Source organism: Onychostoma macrolepis, chromosome 24 (genome assembly GCF_012432095.1).
Source record: "Onychostoma macrolepis isolate SWU-2019 chromosome 24, ASM1243209v1, whole genome shotgun sequence".
Taxonomy (NCBI): Eukaryota; Metazoa; Chordata; class Actinopteri; order Cypriniformes; family Cyprinidae; genus Onychostoma; species Onychostoma macrolepis.
The window spans coordinates 12,369,971-12,385,325 of record NC_081178.1 but is presented as its reverse complement, the minus strand read 5'-3'; the positions used below and the strand labels follow the sequence as shown (position 1 = coordinate 12,385,325).

General features: G+C 35.5%; 1 protein-coding gene across 3 annotated transcripts in view; it reads right to left on the bottom strand.

The window, feature by feature from the left end:
• vipr1b (vasoactive intestinal peptide receptor 1b) overlaps positions 1-15,355 on the bottom strand; it is an 81,211-nt gene that overhangs the window by 12,821 nt on the left and 53,035 nt on the right. For all 3 annotated transcript variants that reach the window (XR_009269066.1, XM_058765382.1, XM_058765383.1), the window contains exons 5-9: positions 14,309-14,406; positions 8,971-9,106; positions 757-910; positions 557-617; positions 366-438 (exon numbers count right to left, since the gene is read on the bottom strand). Coding sequence is in view for 2 of the 3 variants with exons in the window: in XM_058765382.1 (XP_058621365.1) it covers positions 366-438; positions 557-617; positions 757-910; positions 8,971-9,106; positions 14,309-14,406 (522 nt within the window). In the remaining variant the exon portion in view is untranslated. The remainder of the gene's footprint in view (positions 1-365; positions 439-556; positions 618-756; positions 911-8,970; positions 9,107-14,308; positions 14,407-15,355) is intronic.

The window sequence follows — 15,355 nt, the reverse complement described above, 5'->3', positions numbered from 1 at the left end:
CATTTTAAAGGCAGACTAACAGGTCTTTGAGGGTCAGAATTCTAGCTGATAGACAGGTGTTCAAATACTTATTTGCAGCTGTATCATACAAATAAATAGTTAAAAAATCATACATTGTGATTTCTGGATTTTTTTTTTTAGATTATGTCTCTCACAGTGGACATGCACCTACGATGACAATTTCAGACCCCTCCATGATTTCTAAGTGGGAGAACTTGCAAAATAGCAGGGTGTTCAAATACTTATTTTCCTCACTGTACCAAGTGTAACCATGCGTGACAGAAATCATAATGTACAATAACAACTTTCTATAATCATAGTAATGGTGACATATCGGATACTCTAGGAGTGAAAGGACATCTCACCAGAATTGAAGCTAATATTGGGGTTTTGATAATCCACCAGAATGGGTCGGAATTTTCAATTATATCCCAGCATCTGGAAAAAAAAAGGCAAATAAATGTCATGTATACATTTTTGCTTGCAATGACTAAGTATTTATGTCTTGATTTTTACATAAAATCATTGAAGGCTTTGACTGATGCATTTATCTTACCCGACATCATTGAAGTAAGCTTTGGCAAAGCTCCAAGCCATGATGAAAATCGTTGGACCTCCTGTAGTGAGGTGAAATGAGAGTGTATTTCAGTCAATACATCAGCAGCTGCTGTTTTACATGGCTCACTGACATAATCATTGTGTCAAAGGTTAACAAAAGCAGGTTAATAAAGAAACAGATGCACACATGACACCTACCCCAACCAATCAGAATGTACCACCAGAAGTACTTCCTCTCTGAGAAGAAGGAGACGGCCAACAGAGCATGAAGATACAGACCTTCGACTAACAGCCAGAAGAAGCTTGCCATAATGCAATACTGGAAAAAGACAATCACAGCTTTGCAGCCAACCTGAAAATCAGAGACGGAGGAAATTAGAATGGCTTTGAGAATTCATTCCCACCCTTGAGTGCTCTGAGAAGTAGGGACATCCTGACATTTACCACATTGATAAAAACAATTGTAAAATGCTGCAGTGCAACCACTGTATATGCAAATGTTTTCCACAAAAGCGACAACCGTTTTGAATATAGCTGCAACAATGATGATTTCGGATATTTCAGTGGTTCCCAACCCTGGTCCTGGAGGCACCCCAACACTGCACGATTTTTGCATGTCTCCTTAATCAAACACATCTGAACGAGCTAATCAAGGTCTTCAGAATTACTAGGGCTAAAGGCAGGTGAGGGTTTTTTTCTTCAAGGTTGGAGCTAAACTCTGCAGGACATCGGCACTCCAGGACTGACGTTGCCTGCTTCAAGACCTGAAATTTCTGTGTCAGAGAAAGGAGACATGCAAAATGTGCAGTGTTGGGGTGCCTCCAGGACCAGGGCTGGGAACCACTGGGATATCTCATTCTAAAGAAATCACCTCTTCATTCAGTAGTTTCCAATTAAATAACTACATCATATATATATATATATATATATATATATATATATATATATATATATATATACAAACTACTATTGAATGCTAAACTTAACTGCCAATTAAAATGAAATTGGAAAAAAGCAGATAGAGCAAACTACTTTAGTTCTGGTTTACTGTTTGCAATATGTAAAAGGGATGGTTCAAATTGTGGCTGATAATAGCCTTAATTATAGCAAATATTTTACCAACATATTCCAAGAATAATATTGTAATATAAAAATGGATAACTATTATTTTTATAAACATCTACATTTATTATTATTATTATTATTATTACAATTATTGTTATTATTATTATTGGAAATGCATTTGCATTCAAAAAGACTGACAAAATTCACAGTTTTTTTAAATGTAAAAAATTAAATTTAGGCCAGATTTGTAGTTTGTATCAATAAAACGTAATTATTATGAATGGAGGCATGCTCCAGGCTGATATTCAGATGAAAAACAAATATTTTTATTTAAAATTTTCTTTTGCATTAAAGGGGTCATATGATGCGATTTCTTGTTTTCCTTTTCTTTAGTGTGTTATGTAGCTGTTTGTGCATGTATAAGATCTGCAGAGTTAAAAAGCTCAAAGTCTCCCCCAAAAGGATTTATTCTATCTAAAAGAGAAGGCTGATCCAGACTGGGCTAAAACCTCATTCAAACATGCCCCCACATGTCTACATCACAATGTGGAAATATTTGCGTAATGCTGCCCAAATGTTCACGCAAAGAAAGAAGGCGTGGTTTCAGTAACCGCAGTAGTGTTGATGCAGCCATGTCAGGGAGACGCTGTGTGTTTCTATGCGAAAGCAAAAGCACTTTATTTGGCCTTCCGAAAGTAGATGCAATTAGGAATCATTGGTTAAGATTTGTTTACAACAGAACAGCACAACCCAAATGTTCGAATTTGTGCAACGCGTTTTATGGACGACAGTTTCGTGAAACTAGGAGAGTACAAGGCTGGCTGTGCACAAAGGCTATTTAAAAAAAAAAAAAAAAAGGTAAATTCTGACTTTTGTATGACAATCTGGTGCTTCTGAATCAGCGACTGTAAATATTAGTTTAAGTATTTGCTATTGACTTCAAATGCAGAGTTTTGCGCAGTGTAGTGTAACGCGTTGTGTGTGTGTGAGAGAGAGAGAGACAGGGTCACATCACAGTGGAGCCAGCTGTCTTAATCGCGGCTTGTGTACAAATACATACAAGCATCATCACTGTGTCTGTCACGTGACTCTGTTCCCCTCTCGGACTTGAACTGATGGTAAAACTAAGGACATTATTAACATTTATTTTAAAAGCTGAAGCTCGCGATTATTTCCAATGCGCACTTGTGGTGTTCAGCCACACACATATATATATATACACACACACATGTTCGTTTTTGTGAAAAGTGGGGACATCCCATAGGCGTAATGGTTTTTATACTGTACTTACTGTATGTGCTATTGCCCTACACCTAAACCTACCCCTTACAGGAGACTGTGCATTTCAACTTTCCCCAAAAACCTCACTCTGTATGATTTATAAGCGTTTTGAAAAGTGGGGACATGGGTCAATGTCCTGAAAAGTCACCTTCACCTTGTAATACCTATGTCATACCCTTGTCATTATACAAATCTATGTCCTGACTTTTCACAAAAACACACACACACACACAGGAGGCTAACAAGCTTAACAAGATAAGATACAAACTGACTACAAACACCACGGGAGACAGGAAGTGACATAAGTCCAAGACAAGGCTATAGAGAACATGTAACAAAAACAAGAGCTGATTTGTGAGGAGAGCAATCACGTTTATTTTCTAAAACCAAAATAAAACTGAACACCTCAAAATTGCAAATAAATAAAGAAAATAAAATTTCAATAATAAAATTAAAAAGTCAAAGTCTTCTTGTACTGGATGTGCTGGTTTCAGCCTCATTGCCAGCTGCAGTCATGTCCTTATGTTTAAAACACCTGTGATTACTTGCTAAAGAACTCGCATTCATGTAAAGTAGCCTTGTTGACAAGTTTGGGTGAGTAAGGGCAAAACGCACAAGATATAGTACTTTCAGTGACCTGTAGTTGGTGATATCACATCTTTTGTAGCAGAAATAAAATGCTGCAGAAAAGCTAGGTGCCATGCAAACTGTAATGTGTAACTGCGACACTCATTTCAAACGTAGTGGAGTAAAGAGTACAGATACTCATTCAAAAATGTAGTGAAGTAGAGAGTAAAAGTTGTTAATATCTTTGATACTCAGTACAACTATCCGAAAAGATACTCAAGTACAGTAATTAGTTACATTTACTCTAATATTTTACACCTTTGCCAATCAGAGCAGGCTGAACTTGTCGGAAAGAGGGGCTTTGTAGAAAACGACACGTTTGAGAGAGGCGGGGCATAGAGGAAATACAATAATGTACAGTATTTGAAAAATGTGTTTTTTGAACATTAAAGCATGTCAACATATTCTGTTACTTTAAAATCTTTAAATGATCTTTAAAATAGCATCATATGACCCCTTTAAGTCTTCGGGAGACATAAAATATAATTTGTTCCTTATAAATGTCAAATCATTTAATTAAAATTACAAGTTGATTTGCAATATAATTTGCAAATTTATATATGTAGTGTGTGTGTGTATGTATGTATGTGTGTATATAAAATTTATTTATTTATATATATATATATATATATATATATATATAAATAAATAAATTACAATACATAATACATATTTAAGAAGTTCAAAGTAAAGGAAGATATGGCTTAATATATATAAATATATATATATATCGCCTTTTTGGGTTCTTTTGACTTGCAGAATAGCAATTTAAGCACTGGTAATAGGCTTTCATGAAAGCAGCAGTTTATTTGGGTAGAACCTGTGGGAGGTTGAGAGGAGTTTGTTGAGGGAGGACAGTGAGACATGGCAGGCAGACTGCAGGAGAACTATAAACAAACACACAGCAATGAAATCAGACAGGAGGGTGTAAGTGGCTGAAGGTGAAAAGGAAAAACAGAGCAAAGATCCAGCATCATGCCAGAGCAAAATGCCATGCCCTCCTGCTCAAGAGAAGAATGAATTAATGATGACTACTAACTTCTGACTGTTCAATACAAACAAAACCATCATGCTGAGAACTGTGGATGTGGTGCTGCCCAACTTTTAGAACACAGTTAATGAGCTGTGATGTTCATTTTTTTAATAAAACTACAAAATAGGAATGGACAAAATGGCTCACTAGTTTGAAACATAACTTGCTAAAGATTAACAAGTTGAGTAGTTGTTTAGACACCCACCTTGATTTTGAAAGTGTGTAGTTTTGAACATAAGAATAAAACTGTCTTTCTGAACATACTACTTTGAGCTCCATGATCCGGGGATCAAAGATTCTCAAGATTCACACATCTAAAACCCCATTCCTCTCTACAACACGCTCAAAATGAGAGTGCATGCCTTACAGCCTGGAGAAAAGAATTGGGTGGATGAAGCAATCGACAGTTTAGACAGCAGAAGGCTCTGAATGATGCTTTCTGCTTTCGGGCGTGTAAAATGAGGCAGCGCAGGATGAATGGATCCGACTCATAGTTCTAATGCGCACAAATCATCCCAAATTACTCTGAGAGCCGCAGCCTCTTGCTCAGGGCACACAATCCCTGAAATAGATAGAAAGCTTTTGCTGTTGGCTCGACCACACAAATGGCTAACAAACACCTTCTACTGAGACGAACCTCTCAGCAGCTTTTTATCATGAATTTATTATGTATCATAGATAAAACCACTGCAACTAATTTTTTTTATAAAGCTGTTTTCTGGCAATCAAGTCATTCTGTCTTTCCCCATAGGCCTACTGTTATTAAAAGGTGAGAATAACGTTAATAAGGCAGCTTGACACATAACCTAGCTGTGAATATTCACTGATTCCAAAAGAGATTAGTAATATTTCACAGCATGCAGATAAAGTCTTTAAAAGAGACTAATGTAAGATTTTTAAGGAGCACTTTTTAACTACATAGTTCCTCATAAAAATGTAAATGTCTAAAATTTATGTCTTCCAATATGATTTTATATCTCAAAATGTGACTTTACATCTCTTAATCAATAATACTTAATTTCAATAACAACAACAACAACAAAATTATATCTCATTACTGTGAAATTATTTGTATGAAATCCTGCTTCATCTTCACAATAAAAAAAAACATGGTAATTATGGCTTTTTATCTTTCAGTTGTGACTTTAACACAGTGACTTTATATCTCATAATCACAACTTTATTAAACTTTATATCCCACAGATATGACTTTAAGATCTCTCAGATCCTGAGTCAAGCCCAGGAAGGGCTGTTGTTTCCACGTTTTGCCCACGGAAGTTCTCAGATCCCGAGTCAAGCCCAGAGGGAACCCAAGATTTCCCCCAAGGAAATTTTTTGGGGGGGCTGTATGGCTCTGGCTGTAGGGGCCGGGCCGAGTGTTGAGACTAAGGCCATGGAGGCTATCCACTATTGACTATGGCCCCCTGAGATCCCTGCTCCACCATGACTGCCTGCTCCGCCCTGGAGGCCTTCCTTGTCTCCGTCCTGCACCAGCCTCCAGGGTGCCCGCCCCCCCCTCCCCGATGGAACTGTTGTGGCGTGGGACACGCCTTCCAGGAGGGGGGAGTAATGTCAGGGTTATGGACCTGTTTTGTAGTTGTTTTGCTCCCCATGTGCTCTCCATGTCCTAGTTTCTCCTTTGTGTTTCATTGTGCCCATATTTGGTTCTTCCTGTTCCTGCTCCTAGTGTGTTTCATTTGTCTCAGGTGTGTCTCGTTATCCCCTCGTTTAGTTGTGTATTTAAAGAGTGTTCTGTTCCTGGTTTCCTGGTGCGATGTCTTAAGTCATTCCCTGTTTCAGTTTGTATTCCCTTTGGTTGTTCATTAAAGACGGTTTACTTTGAGTTTACTCGTGCGTCTCCTCGCTCCTCTCCTCGCTCCTCTCCTTAGAAGTGTGACAGTATATTTCACATTTTGACTTTATATTTCACTTATATCTCATTTTTAATCATGACTATGAATTATTTCTCACATTTGCTTTACAGTATATCTAAAATGGAAAAGGCTTTCATATATATTTTCATTTTACATTTTGTCAAATGTGATAGATTGATAGATTAACTGATTTTGTTCTACATAAAATAGTCACAAGAGTCTGGCATGACATAAATTGTCAGCAAGTGACCTGTGAAAAGAACGTCTCCATTAGACTGTCCACATTTAGACTTGTGCATCCTTTGTGCAACAGAGTTTTAGACCTTTTTATAACTACAAAATCACTGTAAAAAAGTACATTTTAAAGATGCATATAATCTTTTCAGAAGTTGTGTTTAAAATCCATCTGCTTTAAAATTCTTAAGAGTGAAAAGCTCAGTTTGAAAGTGCATTATACACTTCTGAAGATTCCACAGATGGCCTTGATCTATAGCAAATTCCTGCTCAAACTGCAGACATTGACAGACACCAGATCTGAACACTGGACATGTATTCCAGCATACTCACTCCATACTCTGTGACAAGGAGCCATGTTTTCATCGAGAGCTTTATGCTCCTTTGTCAAGCTCAGTCAATAGTCATCTCAACAGCTGAGTCATCTCAGAAAATGTCCTTCACCATTACTAGCAGTCAGATGATTATTGCCACAACCCTGCAAAATACTGTGAAACTGATTTCTCTTATTTTAACAGAATACTAAACAGCTAAAACCAGCATGAATTGGTCCAGGTTCAGATGGAAACCAAAATGTATCTGTTTTTTTTTTACTAGTTTTGCTGGTTTACTTGCATGGTCTAACTTTTATTTTGTCGCTGTCACTCTTTTACCTGCTTTTTGTTTGGATGTTTTACTTGTATGATCTAACTTTAACTTTTCTTCTGTCTTGTTTACTTGTGTTTTACTAGTTTTGAGATTTTACTTGCATGGTGTAATTTTAATTTTGTCACTGTTACTCTTTTACCTGCTTTTTTTTACTAGTTTACTAGTTTGGATCATGGATGTTCAACTTGCATGGTCTAATTTTAATGTTGTCACTTTCACTCTTTTGCCTGTGTTTTCCTAGTCTTACTAGTTTTGCTGGTTTACATGCATGGTCTAATTTACAGTATATTTTGTCGCTGTCACTCTTTTGACTGCTTTTTACTACTTTTACTAGTTTGGATGTTTTACTTGCATGGTCTAATTTCAATTTTGTCATTCTTTTGCCTGCACTTTACTAGTTTTACTAGTTTGTTGTTCAACTTGCATGGTGTAATTTTAGTTTTGTCACTGTCACTCTTTTACTTTCTTTCACATCTGGATTTCTTTATGTTGGTTGGTGCTTTTATGGTACTGGTTTAAGCAAAACCTAGCTGATGAGACTAGTTAACCAGCTTTGGTCCTTGTGGAGTTTCGGCAAGTGTTACTGGTTAAACACGTCAACAACATTGGTGGGACACTAGTAAACCACCATAAGCTTGTCAGTACAGTAGTGTACTTTTTTTAATAGTATTACTAATTTTGCTGGTTTACTTGCATGGTCTAATTTTAAATTCGTCGCTGTCACTCTTTTACCTCTTTGCTGTTTTTGTCACTCTTTGCTGTTCAACCTGCATTGTCTAATTTTAATGTTGTCACCGTAACTCTTTTGCCTTTGTTTTACTAGTTTTGCTGGTTTTACATGCATGGTCTTTTACCTGCTTTTTACTAGTTTTACCAGTCTGGATGTTTTACTTGTATGGTCCAAGTCTTTCTTTTACTTATGTTTTTGTGGTTTTAATTGCATGGTCTAATTTTAATGTTGTCACTGTCACTCCTTTACCTCATTTCACACCTGAATTTCTGTTGGTTGGCTGGTGCTTGTATGGTGCTGGTTTAAGCAAAACCTAGATGATGAGACTAGTCAGCTTTGGTCCTTGTGGACTTTCGGCAAGTGTTTTTAGTTAAACTCCTCAACAACATTGGTGGGACACTAGTAAACCAGCATACATAAGCTTGTCAGTACAGTAGTGTAAGACTAGCACAAACCAAATACCCTGAGGTGCCAGTGTCAAAAAATGACCCAAAATTCACATAACATCTTGTGATTTTGCAACGTTGTGAAAGAAAAAATCTGTGAAATTGAGTTAGCTCGAGGGGCTACAGCAATAACAGTGGGAGTACATGCCATCCAGAATGACTGGAACAAGCATTTTGGCAAGCTGGTTCAAACAGAGGTCACCCACAGCGGTGAATTGAGCAGCGAGTGTGAAGTTATGCCCATAGATGTTTAGCAGCAGACATAACAGTCGAGAGGCCCAAGACCAGCAAGTATGAAAAAATGTAAACGTGATCAGCTGGGATAGACTATATTTACGCTGATTACGAACACTGCAAGATAAATACTTGGTTTGCTGCGTGTGGATGTCACATGGTTTGCTAATTGAAACTATTACAGACTCCTGAGGGATTTATTCAAACTTAAATAAATAGACTGTGCAATAATAAACTTACAGAACCAGTGGAGCAGTTGTCAGACTCTTGAATAACATCGTAGAGCACCGCATCTTTGACAAAGACGGCGATGGCTTTCAGAATGAAGGACACAAACAGGTGCATGTGGATGTAGTTCCGCGTGCAGTGGAGTTTCCTGAGGGAATACAAGGAATACAATCAGCCACGCTCACGGACTGAATCTAAAATATGTTAAGCCTGATTGAGAAGTCCCCTGCCCCCTAATTACACCCTGTCCTTGGAACTAATAATGGAAAAAATGACAGCTAATTACACCACAAACGAAATCCTAATTGAGCTTTCTGGTCTGTGTAAGGGGTTCGTTAAACAGATAATTTGTTCCATTATGTTGTATTCTGTTTCACACACATTTCTACTTACGGTAAACATGGGAATTCACAAAATCTGATTTAAAATTCAAGGTAGCTGCTCATTTTATGTTCAACATGCTTATTTAATATTATCAAGCTATGGTAGGCTAACAAAATACTGACCGTACTGAATCTACTCTGTAGAAGATAAAAAATGTAATTTGTGTTTGGAGCAACATGAGAGTGAGTAAATAATGGCATAAATTTCATATTATGGATAAACTATACTTTTAAGAGGACATTCACAGCTGCTTTATCCAAAATGCAAGTGTTTTTAAAACAGAGAGAGACTCTGATATCCCAGAACACCCTGAACATGATGTCTTTTGTTTATAATGTCCGTACCTCTAGTAAATGAACTGACACTTTGTTTAAACACTGGGTTCTCTCTGTGCTCTGGTGCAAAGAAAAGATTAATATTCTACAATATGTTTTACAGTAATACTCCCAAATACTGACACGTCTACAAATTTGTCATGCTGTAGGGATTGTTAGTTTAGAACAATGCAAAATAATCACAAAAATGTGTTGTTGGGAGTACAATTTTGCAGATAGATTGCTTGTTGCCCCATCAAAATAATATAAATATATCCCATTCAGTCAAAAATGAGTCTGAAAGAAATAATAACTAAAACATATAGCGCCGCTCAAATGTTTGGGGTCTTTAAGAACTTTTAATGTTTTGAAAAAAAGTCTCTTTCAAATGCAGAAGGCTGCACTTATTTGATTTAAAATATATAGTAATGCAGTGAATTATCATTACAATTTAGAAGAACTGTTTTCTATTTTAATATATTTTATTTATTAATGTAATTTATTCCTGTGATGGCAACGCTGAATTTTCAGCATCATTATTCCAGTCTTCAGTGTCACATGATCCTTCAGATATCAATCTAATATGCTGATTTGCGGCTTAAGAAACATTTCTTATCAATGTTGAAAACAGATGTTCAGCACTTGTGGAAACAGTGATGCATTGTTTTCTTCTTTGATAAATAGAAACTTCAAAAGAACAGACTTTATTTGAAATATCTATTATAATATCTAATATAATTTAGCATCTATGCTAAATACAGATATTAATTTCTTTAAAAAATCTTACTGACCCCAGTATTTTGAATGGAAGTGTAGGTCTCACAAAGTTAAATACATGATGGTTTTGCATTTTGTTACATGCCAGATTATATTACCACAGCAGCCAGTTCCTCTTTATGAAAATCATGTTAAAATATTTTACATAAACTTTTGTCACAAATATCTCACCACATGAGGTTTTACAACAGGTTTATATACTGGCACAATGAATGCATGTAATGAATATCTGTTATCAATTAGAGTAAACATGTTTTTCAATAGCTTATTATGAAGTCTTTCTTTTGTCTACCAGTTGCATTACTAAAGAGTCTGTTCATATTGAGTTTCTTTGAATTAGTTTTTGAATTACGGTATTAGATGTTCATTCATCTACCTTCATTAATGATGTCTTGCTTATGGATTGTAAACTATAATGTATATCAGCTTTGGTATGTGGCCAGTAAGATGAATTCTAAACAATGTGTGGAAAAGTTACTTCATTGTTTACTTCAAAAATTGAATTGTTTTGATCCTGTGGCAAAAGCCTGCTGAAATGGGCCAAAAATATTATGCATTACAGCAGGCAAAATCTTGCTTATCCAGCTCCTAGTTTGGATATTTGAAGAGGTTCTCTGAATATGGATAATAACATATGAAACAGTAATGAGTCAGTGTTATCTTATATTAAAAACTTATATAAAATATAAAATCTTGAAGTAACATGTTTCCTTAGCAACAAATTTGAAATATTACTACAAACTATAGTAGTATATAAATAATAAAATGACGTTGGATTGACAGCATGTTATATTTTCAGTATTGTTTGAATGTTTATTCCATTTGCAAAACGCAACCCAAGGAAAAGAATTTCTGTCATTGTTTCTTTAAACAAATCTTCTAGATTCAAAACAAAATAGATTTTGTTTGCAAGTGCATAACTGTAGATTTTTGCTATTCATCAACATGTCACGGATGCTTTCTATAGAGGTTAACATTAATTGAACCCAGTTACAATTAGGATTTATTAAAATACAGCTATTGAAGTTTTATATATGTTGCAATTCTCATTGCATAACATTACAATTCTCCCAAACTGACTATAACTTTACATTTTTTGAGTTAAAGGTCAAATCCCTGTGTTTCTGTTAACCTAGCACTCATGCACAGCTATGTCGTCTCCGGTTTGCTCATTTCACATGCTGTGATCTGACACAATCAGCATGATCTTACAGGCCTATGTTGCGTCTCTAGTGTGTGGCCATCTGCAGGATCACCTTGACATACCGCTGACAGATTTGGACACTATACAATTTTTACCAAGTGTTTCTTGGTAAAGGCACAATTTAATTAGACCACAGACTGTGTTTCTACCAAGCAAAGACAACTTGTGACCTGAGTCATTCAGTGGAGTGGGAGCAAGTGTTCAAACGGGCAATAATAATAACCTGAGGTGTGATCGGGTCTTCAGCCCCTGTCAGTCACTGAAATCCCATCAGACTGATATCCTCTCAGTTAAGACTGCTTAAGCCTGCAGCTCGAGTGCAGATAGTGTTAATAGACAGGATTAGGACTGATTACATTGCTGACGAGCTGAACATGAGCAGCTTTATTGAGGAGTAGTGCTGCTCTGCCATACTGGTGACACGTGAACCTTATTAGTGATGGAAATGACAGCATTTGAGGTGGGAAGTGGATGAGCTTAGAGTTGGTAATCAGAAGGAGAGAGCCGTGAACTATCACAATTGTGCCCTTGAGCAAAGCATTTAACCCCAGGATGCTCCAGGGAGGATTGACGCTGTGCAAGTTTACAGCAAAACTTCTGCACTTTTATAGGTCATCCTCTTATGTGTTTGGTAAATAAATCAAATAAGGGAAGATGCCGTCTTTAAAAACAATGTGCATTTACTTTTTAATTGTAGCATATTTAGATATACATGTGCAGGATGATGATGCATCTTCCAGTGTATTATTATAGGAAATAAATAGAAACATTTGCTAATTTAGTTGACACAAGAGTATCATTAATGTAGAATACTAAATTGAATAACCAATGTAGACAAAGAAGAATCCAAGTAAAAGTAATTAATCAGAAAGGTAAAATTATTCCATGACTTAAATCCAGGCATAAGAATATTTACATATTTAATTACCAACATTTTAATTAAAATATGTCATAATAGCAACACTATGAATGCAAATTGAATGATTTCAATCAATCTACGTAATTCATGGAAATACTGAACAATAACCCTTACTAATTACAATAAGTATTACATTTAAAAATAATAACACTATAGTAACAATATGCCACTTTGGGTCTTCTGTGCCAATTCTGGGGGACCATTTTACACCAAGGGTCTAAATTTATCCCTTTACTTCAAAATAAAAACTATAATTTTTACTCCACAAATCTAAAAACACTGATGTGTTCATAAATCCCTCAATAACAAACAAAACACACAAAAAACTCTGATATTCAACATAATACAATGTCATATTTAACAGAGACACTAAATTAGATCATTAACTTAAAACAGTTTCGACTGACTAAATCTCACAAATGTTCATATTAAGATGAAACTACAAAATTAAAAATAGCACCACCAAAAGTGATGAGATTTTGTACCGTCTATGGTCAAGATAAAAAAATTCAGATGGGTGGGGTGTGTGTGTGTGTCATTTTGGCCTGGGGTCATCTTACCTCATTTTACCCTATTAATATTGCAGTGATTAGCAGGACCATATATTATGGGTGATTATGAGTAAGCTACCTCCATAGCAGTTACTATAATGAGCATGTCACCGCAATGTGCCATGTTAAAAAAAAAATCATCCACCAGAAGAGCATCATAAATAGTCTGATTCACAAATGCATGCAGTGTTTAATTCATACATAAATGATATTGCCTACTCCATTTGAATACTATCTTGGTGCTATTTAAAGGGTTTTAAACCGTGTTTATGGTTCACTACTGGGTTTACATGTGAGCACTAATGCCCAATGGAATGATTCTCTGATGGTAGGGAGTCTTGTTTGGCCAAGATGAAATGTGTGTGTTGGAATATACATGTAAGAAAGCTCTTATCTCTTTAATTAGCAGACCGTTTTGCCTCTGGTGAGCTAGATCAATCACTGTAGTGTCAAAATGGATGCATGTTGTTTGCTGTTTAATACTCGACAGCTTCAGTGATTCAGTGACTCTCTCTATGATGCCCCATGGTGAATCTGGGGTTGGTTACAAGCATGCATGAAGCACTGTTTTCTGTGTTTAAAGCCTGTTAACCATTAGCTTAATCAAAATGACATCCTTCAATGTGAAACATTAGTAGGACAAACTGAGCCCTGTATTTGACAGGGGAAAAAAAAGTGAAAAAAGTTATTAAGGATCAAAAGTATCTTTGTGTCTAGAAACATTCAAATGGATTCTGATCGATATTTTAAATTAATATTGTATTAATTAATATGATTAATATTTATATTTTAACATAATATTAATTTGTATTTTAAAAACATACATTTTAATAGCCACAAATGTATTCCACATTACATTTAAATCTCACTATTTAAAAAAAAGAATATGAGAGAGAGAGACTTGTACCTTGTATTTGTACTCTGTTCTTTGACCCTGTTCATGCAGTTGTTTTGTATAAAAAAAGCAAGTGTAATTACTGCCTTGTCAGTTCATTTTAAAGAGTTGTCAGTTAGGCAGGAACTAATTTTCCTTAGAAATAATTGCCTTGGATAGAGCTTTAAAACTAGTTAAAGCAAGTACGATAGCATAAACATGACACATCTGGAAATGCAACACTATTTTTGCAAAAGAACATAATTCACCCCTGCACCATAGCAAATACATGTTAGCATTAGTTTCAACAAATGTAGAATTTCTTACCTGAATATACAAAGTATTACAATGGCAGTGATGAGCGACATGAGAGAAACACTGTGCCCGATGGTGTAGCCGATCTTCACCGACCTAAAGAAACTATCCTGCAAAAGAAAAGAAAGAATACACGTTTACTAAATAGCGCTGAACAGTTTAATTCTTTTTGAATCTTTAAATTACACTACTGTTGGTTTGAGGATTGTTTGAAAGAAGAAATTAATACTTTTAAACTTTCTATTCATGGTTGAGACAAAAATATGAAGCAGCACAACTGTTTTCAACTGTGATATTAATAAGAAATGTTTCTTGAGCAGCAAATCAGCATGTTAGAATGATTTCTGAAGGATCATGTATTGTATTTTTGATCAAATAAATGCAGCCTTGGTGACCACAGATGACTTCTTTCAAAAACATTTAAAAAGTGTAATGACTTCAAACTTTTATAAAGCTTGATAGGTATATGGTATCATGAACTTTTTATATGGTATCATTAAACATGCTTTCTAACAAATCATTCTATTAAAAGCAAGAAATCAGCGAGGTCACTCAGATCCAGATTTTTAGGAACTTTATCAATCGCTAGGTCCAGATTAAAACACCGTGGCGATCGAGCCTTTGCAATTGTTGGTCCTACACTCTGGAACAATCTTCCGGTTGCCATCCGAACAACTTCTTCTCTATCTATTTTTAAAGTTATGATTAAATCTCACCTCCTTGATCGATTTGCAGCAAGTCAATGAAGTGTTTTTGTATTTATCTATTGGGATTATTATTATTTTTAATTATTAATTTATAATTTAGCTCATCTGTTTTGTTGTTTACTTTGCTATGTAAAGCACTTGGGTCAACTCTAAGTTGTTTAATGTGCTATATATATATAAACAAACAAACAAACAAACAAGAAATATAATTTTTTTGCGCTTTATGTGCAAATCTAAATTTAATAAATACATTTTTAACAGCATACTGCTCTTAGTACATATGACAAAAGTGGGGGTAATAACATGCATTCACAATCTTCATAAACACTACAGCTCAAAAACAAAACAACCA